The sequence below is a fragment of the Schistocerca nitens genome, chromosome 11 (assembly GCF_023898315.1).
Source record: "Schistocerca nitens isolate TAMUIC-IGC-003100 chromosome 11, iqSchNite1.1, whole genome shotgun sequence".
Taxonomy (NCBI): domain Eukaryota; kingdom Metazoa; phylum Arthropoda; class Insecta; order Orthoptera; family Acrididae; genus Schistocerca; species Schistocerca nitens.
Genome location: NC_064624.1, coordinates 165217141 through 165229959, shown reverse-complemented (window position 1 = coordinate 165229959; position 12819 = coordinate 165217141). Strand labels below are relative to the sequence as shown.

The 12819-nt window shown below is 45.6% G+C and overlaps 1 protein-coding gene across 2 annotated transcripts in view; it reads right to left on the bottom strand.

Moving 5' to 3' along the window:
- The window catches only part of LOC126213604 (mucin-1-like), a 329890-nt gene that overhangs the window by 11094 nt on the left and 305977 nt on the right, over positions 1–12819 (bottom strand). Inside the window, exon 14 of one of the 2 annotated variants that reach the window (XM_049941458.1) lies at positions 2732–2939. The exons of the other annotated variant lie outside the window; for it this stretch is intronic. Within the exon in view, the coding sequence (XP_049797415.1) occupies positions 2732–2939 (208 nt within the window). The remainder of the gene's footprint in view (positions 1–2731; positions 2940–12819) is intronic. 2 annotated transcript variants of the gene reach the window in all.

Below are 12819 nucleotides of genomic sequence, written 5' to 3'. Positions count from 1 at the left end.
GTATGTGCCCGAGAGGGACGGGAATCCTGATTGCTACTTCATGAAAGCAGCAGCTCACACTTCTGTCATTACTAATGTTTCGCCTACAACCCTTAAGACTCCTGCCATAGTGCATCTGGGAATTGCGCCATTGGCTGGTGAAGAATTGAGACTGGCCTCTCCAGAGGTTGCACACTCTACCTCCTCATTCGCCTCTATTGCTCTGATTTGGTAAGTGTCGCAGTGGGGTGAACTACATCGCCTGACAGAAAAATAAAACGCGGAAGCGAGGAGGAACCGAAATGAAACTTCATTGGTTGAGAGGATACGTTGATTTTATTTCAGTGATTACAAACTCGGCTCAAACTTACAAAGAACATGGAAGTATGAGTCGATCTGTCACTATGACATTGCATTACCTCTGGGCTCGATGTAGGCACTGATTCGGTTGGGAAGGGTGTCATAAAGCAAGACGCAAGGTTTCCCCCTCCTCTCCCCCCCGCCACAACGTCTGTAACTGATTGTTGTATGTTGTTTGTAAACCGAGGACCTAGAAACGACGGAGAGGGTCTGTTCTCGCTGCAGGCTCAGTGCCCCACAACCCCATGACGACTACCGCAGTCCACTTCACCCCTCCCCTGCCCCACACCGAACCCAGGGTTATTGTGCGGTTCGGCCCCCAGTGGACTCCCCCCCCCCCCCCCCCCCCCGGGAACGTCTCACAGCAGATGAGTGTAACCCCTATGTTAGCGTGTTGGAGTAATGGTGGTGTACGGCGTACATGGGGAACTTGAATAAGGGGAACCAGCCCACATTCTCCGAGGCAGATGGAAAACCGCCTAAAAACCATCCACAGACTGGCTGGCTCACCGGACCTCGACACAAGTCCGCCGGGCGGATTCGTACCGGGAACCAGGCGCTCCTTCCCTCTCTGCAAATTCCGTGCGTTAGACTGCTCGGCTAACGGGGTGGGCCTAACTGATGGTTGATATCCTGGCTGTTCGTGCTGGAACAGAGCTGACATCTGAACTGGTCCCACAAACGTTCCACTGGAGGTAGAGCTAGGGATCTTGCTGGTCACTGGAGTGCCTCACAGACAATTCATAGTGGCACATTCCACATATGGCCGAGCATTGTTCTGTTGAAAAATGGTACTGTGATACTGTCGCATGAGAGGTAACACATGAGGATGCAGGACGTGGGTGGCCTACCGTTGTGGCCTCAGAGTTCACTCAGTCACTAGCAGCCGTGACCTGATGTATAAGCTGATTGCTTCCCACGATACAACGCCATTAGTAACACTGCAGTGTCTCTCCAAAACATTGGAATAATGCCACATCTCCTTAGGTTGCTGCAATACTAACTGATGACAGTAATCTATGGCAGTCCCGTATGACACCATTTTTGAGCAGCCCGTGATTCCTGGTAATGACACCACTGAAATGCAACCTGTAGTGTTGTGATGCTAATGGCTCCCTCTGCACAGGAGACAGTTAACCCCCTAGTCTAGCTGCTGGTAATCTCCGCCGCGAAGTGTGAAGTGCGTGCTGTAATAAGGTTTCTGACTGCAAAAAACTGTACACCGATAGAAATCTATCGGCAGCTTTGTGAAGTGTATGGGGACAACATAATCACTGAAGGTGGAGTGCGTCAATGGGTCATAAAATTTAAAAATGGCCGAACTGACATTCACGATGAAGAGCGAAGTGGAAGACCCAGCATAGTGACTGCCGAACTTGTCGAAAAAGTCGATGCCGCGGTCCGTGAAAACCGTAATTTCACAATAACGGAACTCTCTACGAGTTTTCCACAAATTTCACGAAGTTTGTTGCACGAAATCATTACCGAAAAGCTCGGTTACCACAAGTTTTGTGCAAGATGGATACCAAAAATCATGTCAGAGATTCACAAAAATCAGCGAATGGCTGCAGCGTTAACGTTTTTGGACGCTTACGAGGAAGATGGCGACTCATTACTCGATCGCATCGTTACTGGTGACGAAACATGGGTTAAGCATGTGAACTGCGAGACAAAATTGCAGTCAATGCAGTGGGGGCACACAAATTCCCCCCAAAACCCCAAAAATGCATGCAGACAATTTCGGCAAGGAAGGTGATGGCGACTGTCTTTTGGGACAGAAAAGGTGTGATTTTTGTGGATTTCCTGGAAAGAGGCACTACAATAAAGTCTCAAAGGTATTGCCAAACTCTGCACGACCTCAGAAGAGCAATACAAAACAAGCGCAGGGGGAAGTTGGGCTCAAAGATCTTTCCGATTCACGACAACGCCCGGGCCCACACGGCAAATGCCACTCGTGAAGTTCTCGAATCTTTTAAGTGGGAGTTGTTTCCTCATCTGCCGTACAGTCCCGACCTGGCACCGAGCGACTTCCACTTATTCCCAGCAATGAAGAAGTGGTTGGCTATGCATCGGTATGATGACGACGCACAGCTTCAAGAAGAGGTAACCACGTGGTTGAAGGCGCAGGCGGCCAAATTTTACGACGAAGGAATTTCCAAGCTCGTCCATCGCTACGATAAGTGCTTTAATTTAAATGGCAACTATGTAGAAAAGTAGTATTTAAGTGTGGCTTTCATCTGTATATAATAAAAAAAATTTCCAATTATTTATTTTTAATTCCAAAACGTAATAATACTTTGTGGATAGCCCTCGTAATAAGTGCTGCGAGTCCATCAGAGAGAAAGCTACCAGATTTAATTGCGAGAAGAGGAATCTGCAGGGACCCGCTCACCTTGCGCCTCGTGCTCCTCAGCGTCCTCGGGGGCGGCGGTGGAGGCGGCGGGGGCGGCCGGCCTGCGCGCCAGCGCGGCGCCGGTGCGCGGGAGGCCTCGGCGCGCGGGGGCGGCGGGGGCGGGCGCCCTGGAGGCGGGCTGCACGCGCAGGCGCGGCCGCTGGCGCAGCTTGCTCAGCGCGTCCGCCGCCGTCGCCGGGCTCGACTCCTGCGAACGGGAAAGACCCTCCTGATGATGGCGCCCTCGTCCCTGCCGAAACGCTGCGGGTAGCTCCCTCTCTCTTCTGCGGCTGCCTTCAGACTCCTCGTTTGGCAGTAAATAATGGATTTGGCGAGTCCACTGGCAACGGACCCTACTCGTGATGGCCAAACTTCCTGGCAGATTAAAACTGTGTGCCGGATCGGAACTCGAAGACGGGACCTTTGCCTTTCGTGGGCAAGTGCTGTACCAACAGAGCCACCTTAGAACGACTCACGACCCGTCCTTACAACTCTACTTCCGCCAGTACTTCATCTCGTACCTTTCAAAGTTCACAGAAGTTTTAATGTGAAACATACCAAACTAGCACTGCGAGAAGAAAGGGCATGAGGCGACATGGATTAGCAACAGCTTGGGGGGGGGGGGGGGTTCCACAATTGAGGCACAGAGGAATTACAGACACTGGCCGCGAGTGGGTATTGATTGAAATCAGTGGAGAAAGTCGAAAATCTGTACCAGACTGGGATTCGAACCCGGGTCCCCTGTTTACTAGGATATGCTCTGACTACTGGTCATCTCAGCTGAAAGGACTACTCTCACTTGTACACACACTACTGACGTAGTGTCCCTTGCCCATTATCCTCATCACTCGCAGCACTTCGCCAATTGCCGTAAGAGTTCGAGCCTGCAGTGCATCTGCACTGAAGAGACCACTGGCTATATCGGGTGTCTATTCTTTTGGACATATGCGTCTTTTCAAATGTTGCGAGTAATGAGGAGAATGGACAAGGCGGATTACATTAACAGTGTGCCACTAAGTCGACAATTTGGGCCTGACATATTGTGTGCTAGGATAGTCCATGCAGCGGCCATGGCCACCATGTCCAGGTGGCTCAGTGTCAGAGCATCTGCCTTCTAAGCAGGGGATCTGGGCCCGAATCCTTGGCTGGCACGAATTTTCAAGTTGCAGAAAATCTTAAAATTTCATTCAATGCTCACTCGCAGCCAGTGTCTGTGATTCGTTTATGTCTTAATTCTGGAAACATCCGCCATGCTGTGGCTAAACAATGTTTCCGCAATATCGTTTCTTCCAAGAGTGCTAGTCCTACAAGTTTCTCAGGGATGAGGTGCTGCTGGAAGTAGATTTGTAATGACGGCTTGTGAGTCGTACTCTGGTAGCTCATTCGTAGTACTTTGGTAGCTTTTCCCATCCAAAAGTGAAAAGTTCTGGGTTCGCGTCCAGGTCGGGCACACAGTTTTAGTCTTCCAGGACATATTCCACTGCAGACTGAAAATTCATTCTGGACTTAATGATCGAAGTTGTTTCCTCAGCCGTGTCTGCTCCCTAATATCTAACATGGAAATGTGGTTCTGCCTTGAGCAAACGTAATTTCTCTTGTCTGCGTTAATATGCTCCAATGAAAACGCCCTGTAGAAGCACGAAAGCCCGAGATACTAGAAGGAAGTAATTGTAGCTTTGCTGCGAATGCCAAACACTTGGCTGGCCGGAGTGGCCGAACGGTTCTAGGCGCTTCAGTCTGGAACCGCGCGACCGCTACGGTCGCAGGTTCGAATCCTGCCTCGGGAATGGATGTGTGTGATGTCCTTAGGTTAGTTAGGTTTAAGTAGTTCTAATTTCTGGGGGACTGATGACCTCTGATGATAAGTCCCATAGTGCTCAGAGCCATTTGAACAATTTTTGAACGAAATACTTGTGAACACCAGTATGTAATAATAGGATAATATGTAAAACCCACTGAATGTGGTGACACTTTTCTGCAACATGTACAGCTAATAACACATGAAAAGTTGCGATTTTTCAAGGCAGAACTACATTTCCTTATTAGTTACTCTTACTGATATTCGTGAAAGACAAAACAAATCATTTAAAATTACGAACCACTCGAATAAACAAGAACGAGATACCGTACAGTTAAATGTAATATCCGGCAAGGAATGGCTAAAATACAGGATCTTTCAAAAAGAATGGCCTGTTTTCAAAACTCCATATTAGTTGTTGTTGTTGTTGTTGTGGTCTTCAGTCCTGAGACTGGTTTGATGCAGCTCTCCATGCTACTCCCTGTACCTATCCTGTACCTACTGCGACCTACATCCTCCTGAATCTGCTTAGTGTATTCATCTCTTGGTCTCCCTCTATGATTTTTACCCTCCACGCTGCCCTCCAATACTAAATTGGTGATCCCTTGATGCCTCAGAACATGTCCTACCAACCGATCCCTTCTTCTTGTCAAGTTGTGCCACAAACTCCTCTTCTCCCCATTTCTCTTCAATACCTCCTCATTAGTTTTGTGATCTACCCATCTAATCTTCAGCATCCTCCTGTAGCACCACATTTCGAAAGCTTCTTCTCTCTTCTTGTCAAAACTATTTATCGTCCACATTTCACTTCCATACATGGCTACACTCCATACAAATACTTTGAGAAACTACTTCCTGACACGTAAATCTATACTCGATGTTAACAAATTTCTCTTCTTCAGAAACGCTTTCCTTGCCATTGCCAGTCTACATTTTATATCCTCTCTACTTCGACCATCATCAGTTATTTTACTCCCTAAATAGCAAAACTCCTTTACTACTTTAAGCGTTTCATTTCCTAATCTAATAACCTCAGCATCACCCGATTTAATTCGACTACATTCCATTATCCTCGTTTTGCTTTTGTTGATGTTCATCTTATATCCTCCTTTCAAGACACTGTCTGTTCCGTTCAGCTGCTCTTCCAGGTCCTTTGCTGTCTCTCCTAGGTATTTAGTTGAATTGACAGCCTCTAGATTTGACAGATTTATCGTATAATCGAAGTTTAACGGATTTCTTTTAGCACTGATGTGGGTGACTTCACTCTTTCCATTATTTACGGTCAACTGCCAATTTTTACACCGTAAATATATCTTTTCTAAACCGTTTGCAATTTCTTTTGATCTTCTGATGACTTTACTAGACGATAAACGACAGCATCATATGCAAAGAACCTAAGATGGCTGCTGAGATTGCCTCCCAAATCGTTAATACAGATAAGGAACTGGGGAAAACCAGAAATCACTTCTGTTTCACTCAATGGCTTTCTGTCAGTTATTACGAACTGTGGTCTCTCTGACAGGAAATCAATAATGCAGCCGCATAGCTGAGACGTTATGCCATAAGTACGCAATTTCACAACAAACCCCTTGTGTGGTTCGGTTCAAAAGCCTTCTGGAAATCTAGAAATAAGGAATCACTTTGAAATGCCTAGTCGATAGTAGTCAATACCTCTTGTGAGTAAGGAGCTAGCTGCGTTCCACACGAACAACGATGTTTTCTAACCATTTGTGGACTGTCTGTCAATAGTCTGTTCTCTTCGAGGTATTTCATAATGTTCGAACAGAACATAGGTTCCAAAATCCTGGCGCATATCGACGTTAATTATGTCATTGTTAATAATGAAGCTGTTGCATCAGCATACTCTGAAAGGAACGTAATTGGTACACAGTTCGAATCTGAAGATTTGCGTTTATTAATTAATCTGCTTTACTACTCCGATGATATCTACTTCTAACTTACTCATGTTGGCAACTCTTCTTCTTTAGAATTCTGGAATATTTCACCTCGTCTTCTTTGGTGAAGGAAATTCGGCAGGCTGTGTTTAGTAACTCTGCTTTGGCAACACTGTCAATGGTAGTACCTCAATTGCTATTGGGCACAGAAGGCATTGTGTCTTGCCGCTAAGATAATTTACATACGACCACAATCTCGATTTTCTGCCAGGTTTCTAGACTAAGTTTCATTGCGGAAAATGTTAGAAGCATCTCGCATTGAAGTCCGCACTAAATTTCTAGCTTCTGTAAAAGATTGCTAATCTTGGGGATTTTGCGTTCGTTTAAATTTGGCATGCTTTCTTTGTTGTTTCTGCAACAGTAGTAAGTTCAAAAGTCAAAGAGTAAATAAGTTTTTCAAAGCGTAATTACTGTTCCATATTTCGCGTTATATTCTTCAAATCAATAAATATGTTGCTAAAGTAGCCTATGTTCTTCCTCAGTATTCAAGCTGTCTGCTAGCAAATTTCATCAAAATCGGTCGAGCGGTTTAGTCCTGAAAGCATAACAGACAGAGCTACTTTGGCATTTATAACATTAGTATGTGAAGAGGGGCAGCAGCCTTTTCAGTAGTTGCAGGGGCAACAGTCTGGATGATTGATTTGGCCTTGTAACACTAAGCAAAACGGAATGGCTGTGATGGTACTGCGAACGGCTGAAAGCAAGGGGAAACTATAGCCGTAATTTTTCCCGAGGGCATGCAGATTTAAAGAAAACTGGCGTTCTACAGATCGGAGCGTGGAATGTCAGGTCCCTTAATCGGGCAGGTAGGTTAGAAAATTTAAAAAGGGAAATGGACAATATTATAGTAATGAAAGACAATGTAGATGAAGATGAAATAGGAGATATGATATTGCGTAAAGAGTTTGACAGAGCACTGAAAGACCAAAGTCGAAACAAGGCCCCGGCAGTGTACAACATTCCATTAGAACTACTGAAAGCCTTGGGAGAGCCAGGCCTAACAAAACTCTACCATCTAGTGAGCAAGATGTATCAGGCAGGCGAAAGACCCTCCGAGTTCAAGAAGAATATAATAATTCCAATCCCAAAGAAAGAAGGTGTTAACAGATCAGAAAATTACCAAGCCACCAGTTTAATAAACCACGGCTGCAAAATACTAACACGAATTCTTTACAGACGAATGGAAAAAGTGGTAGAAACTGACCTCTGGGAAGATCAGTTTGGATTCCGTAGAAATGATGGAACACGTGAGGCAATACTGACCCTACGACTTATCTTAGAAAATAGATTAACGAAAGACAAACCTACGTTTCTAGCATTTGTAGACATAGAGAAAGCTTTTGACAATGTTTACTGGAATACTCTCTTTCAAATTCTGAAGCTGACAGGAGTAAAATACAGGGAGCGAAAGGCTATATACAGTTTGTACAGAAACCAGATGGCATGAAAGGGAAGCAGTGGTTGGGAAGGGAGTGAGACAGGGTTGTAGCCTATCCCCAATGTTATTCAATATGTATATTGAGCAAGCAGTAAAGGAAACAAAAGAAAAATTCGGAGTAGGAATTGAAGTCCACGGAGAAGAAATAAAAACTTTGAGGATCGCCGATGACATTGTAATCCTGTCAGAGACAGCAAAGGACTTGGAAGATCAGTTGAACGGAATGGATAGTGTCTTGTGTCTTGAAAGGAGGATATAAGATGAACATCAACAAAAGCAAAACGAGTATAATGGAATGTAGTCGAATTAAGTCTGGTGATGCTGAGGGTATTAGATTAGGAAATGAGACACTTAAAGTAGTAAATGAGTATTGCTACTTGGGGGGGGGGGGGAAATAACTGATGATGGTCGAAGTAGAGAGGATATAAAATGTAGACTGGCAATGGGAAGGAAAGCGTTTCTGAAGAAGAGATATTTGTTAACATCGAGTATAGATTTAAGTGTCAGGAAGTTATTTCTGAAAGTATTTGTATGGAGTGTAGCCATGTAGGGAAGTGAAACATGGACAATAAATACTTTGGACAAGAAGAGAATAGAAGCTTTCGAAATGTGGTGCTACAGAAGAATGCTGAAGATTAGATGGGTAAATCACGTAACTAATGAGGAAGTATTGAATAGGATTGGGGAGAAGAGGAGTTTGTGGCACAACTTGACTAGAAGGGATCGGTTGGTAGGACATGTTTTGAGGCATCAAGGGATCACCAATTTAGTATTGGAGGGCAGCGTGGAGGGTAAAAAACGTAGAGGGAGACCAAGAGATGAATAGACTAAGCAGATTCAGAAGGATGTAGGCTGCAGTACGTATTGGGAGATGAAGAAGCTTGCACAGGATAGAGTAGCATGGAGAGCTGCATCAAACCAGTCTCAGGACTGAAGACCACAACAACAATATAATGAATGGATATGGATTCTGGATATACAGGGAGTGGTGGTGGTGGTATTGGCAAGTTCCTATGGGACAAAACTGCTGAGGTCATCAGTCCCTAGGCCTACACACTACTAAATGAAACTTACACTAACTTACGCTAAGGACAACACACACACACACACACACACACACACACACACACACACTTGCCCGAGGTTGGACTCGAACCTTATACGAGGGGAGTTCCGTGAACCGTGGCAAGGCGCCAGAGACCGCGCGGCAACCTCGCGAGGCTATACAGGGTGAAACAATAACGTTCGGCAGAAATTGCAAGACACATTCCTCGTACACAGACGAAGAAATAATGTTATCTGAACATTGGTCTGGAAACGCTTTGTATCCATGTTACAATTCACTTGTCCAACTCATTAATCATGAGAACACACGCGAACAGACCGGACCAGCATACCACAAGCAGCTCTTTCTGGCAGGAGATGTTCAGTATGCCCTGCGTGGGCATCCACTCGCCACCGTAGTGAATCTCGCATGCGCTGGTGTTTACCTGTGCTATAGGGTATGGTTTGGCGGCCTTCCCTAATGCGAGCACGTAGACTCTGAACGTGTTGTACTGGGGTTACGCACACAAGAGCTTTCAAATGTCCCCCACAAATAAAAAGCCAGTGGGTTTAGGTTTGGAGAGTGGAGGCCGGCCAACTAGTCCACCTCAGCATATCCATGTGTTACCAAATCTAATGATAAAACGAGGAGGTGCTCCATCGTCCATGAAGTACACGTTTTATCACACATCTAGAGGAACATCTGCTAACAGGAAAGTCCACTGGACCTGACGGGATACCAATTCGATTATGCGAAGGAGCTTGCCCCCCTTCTAACAGCCGTGAACCGCAAGTCGCTAGAGGAACGGAAGGTTCCAAATGATTGGAAAAGAGCACAGGTATTCGCAGACTTCAAGAAGGGTCGTCGAGCAGATGCGCTAAACTATAGACCTATATCTCTGACATCGATCTGTTGTAGAATTTTAGAACATGTTTTTTGCTCGAGTATCATGTCGTTTTTGGAAACCCAGAATCTACTATGTAGGAATCAACATGGATTCCGGAAACAGCGATCGTGTGAGCCCCAACTCGCTTTATTTGTTCATGAGACCCAGAAAATATTAGATACAGGCTCCCAGGTAGATGCCATTTTCCTCGACTTCCGGAAGGCGTTCGATACAGTTCCGCACTGTCGCCTGATAAACAAAGTAAGAGCCTACGGAATATCAGACCAGCTGTGTGGCTGGATTGAAGAGTTTTTAGCAAACAGAACACAGCATGTTGTTATCAATGGAGAGACGTCTACAGACGTTAAAGTAACCTCTGGCGTGCCACAGGGGAGTGTTATGGGACCATTGCTTTTCACAATATATATAAATGACCTAGTAGATAGTGTCGGAAGTTCCATGCGCCTTTTCGCGGATGATGCTGTAGTATACAGAAAAGTTGCAGCATTAGAAAATTGCAGCGAAATGCAGGAAGATCTGCAGCGGATAGGGAGTGCAGGGTGTGGCAACTGACCCTTAACATAAACAAATGTCATGTATTGCGAATACATAGAAAGAAGGATCCTTTATATGATAGCGGAACAAACACTGGTAGCAGTTACTTCTGTAAAATATCTGGGAGTATGTGCACGGAACGAATTGAAGTTGAATGATCATATAAAATTAATTGTTGGTAAGGCGGGTGCCAGGTTGAGATTCATTGGGAGAGTCCTTAGAAAATGTAGTCAATCGACAAAGGAGGTGGCTTACAAAACACTCGTTGGACCTATACTTGATTACTGCTCATCAGTGTGGGATCCGTACCAGGTCGGGTTGACAAATGATATAGAGAAGATCCAAAGAAGAGCGGCGCGTTTCCTCATATGATTATTTGGTAAGCGTGATGGCGTTGCAGAGATGTTTAGCAAACACGAGTGGCAGACTCTGCAAGAGAGGCGCTCTGCATCGCGGTGTAGCCTACTGTCCAGGTTTCGAGAGGGTGCGTTTCTGGATGAGGTATCGAGTATATTGCTTCCCCCTACTTATACCTCCCGAGGAGATCACGAATGTGAAATTAGAGAGATTCGAGCGCGCACGGAGGCTTTCAGACAGTCGTTCTTCCCGCGAACCATACGCGACTGGAACAGAAAATGGAGGTAATGACAGTGAGATGTGAAGTGCCCTCCGCCACACACCGTTGGGTGGCTTGCGGAGTATAAATGTAGATGTAGATGAACAGATTAGGTAGAACACTCTCTACGAAATTATGGTAACTTTGTCTGTTGAGCCTGGGTGGAAGAAAGAGAGGCGTGGCAACTGGGACATGTAAAACAAAACACTGGCAGGGAACAGAGATGTCCCCCGCGATTCTGCGAGGGTAATCCCGAAAAAAAGGTCTCCTATAACTACAGAACTCTGTTTGTGTGGCAGTTGGTCACACTGTTATGAAGAGTGGCTCACGAGCTGAGTGTAAACGTGCGCACGCCGCGCTGAGGCGCTCAGTCTTGGCTTGGCAGGCGTTGAGAATGTTACCGCCAAGTGCGAATTGAGCGCAGTTATTCGATTTTTGAACGCTAAGGGCACTGCGCCGATTGAAATCCATAGCAAATTGACGGAAGTGTGCATGGATGCCAAATTCAAATCAGAACCGGAGAAGAGGAATGTTGAGCAAGGGCGTACACATTATCAATGACAACGCTCGCCCACACACCTCTAGGCAAACCGTTGGTCTCCTGCAACAGTTTCAGTGGAACACAATCACCCACCCACCCTATAGTTCTGACTTGGGGCCCAGTGACTGTCACCAGTTCTCTAGGTTAAAAGAACATTTTACCGGAAAGCGATTCAGCTCCGACGACGACGTGAAAGAAGAGGTTCATAGCTTTCTGAACAGCATGGCGGCGAGCTGGTATGATATGGGCATACAAAAACTGCCACAGCGCCTACAAAAATGCATCGACATAAATTGTGATTATGTCGAAAAATACCGGGTGATCAAAAAGTCAGTATTAATTTGAAAACTTTATAAACCACGGAATAATGTAGATAGAGAGGTAAAAATTGACACACATGCTTGGAATGACATGGGGTTTTATTAGAACAAAAAAAAATTCACAAAATGTCCGAAAGATGGCGCTGGACAGCGAAACGTGAATGACTGCGCATGACAATCGTGTATAAAATGAGCTGTAATGAGAGAGAGAATCAGATGCACCAGCAGTTGCAGCATGTTGACGTTACCTGAAAAGACGCTTTTAGTGAAGCTGTATTATCAGAATGGTACGATCCTATCGCCACAGCAAGGGGATTCGAACGGGTAAAGGTCCGTTGACAAATGCAGCTGTGGCGAGAATGATTTCGAAGTTCGAAGAAACTGGTTGTTTAGACGATAGACCCCGTAGTGGCCGACCGAGCACAAGGCGTAATGCTGCTGAAACAATTCAGGAAGAAAAAAAATGATTCAAATGGCTCTGAGCACTATGGGACTTAACATCTGAGGTCATCAGTCCCCCAGAACTAGAACTAGTTAAACCTAACTAACCTAAGGATATCACACACATCCATGCCCGAGGCAGGATTCGAACCTGCGACCGTAGCTGTCACGCGGTTCCAGACTGAAGCGCCTAGAACCGCTCGGCCACCAGCGGCCCGCAGTTCAAGAACAAATGGTGACTGTAGCCTCCCAGGTCCGCAGACCTCAGTCCGTGCGATTATTGTCTTTGGGGTTACCTGAAGTCGCAAGTGTATCGTGATCGACCGACATTTCTAGGGATGCTGAAAGACAACATCAGACGCCAATGCCTCACCATAACTCCGGACATGCTTTACAGTGCTGTTCACAACATTATTCCTCGAATACAGCTATTGTTGAGGAATGATGGTGGACATATTGAGCATTTCCTGTAAAGAACATCATCTTTGCTTTG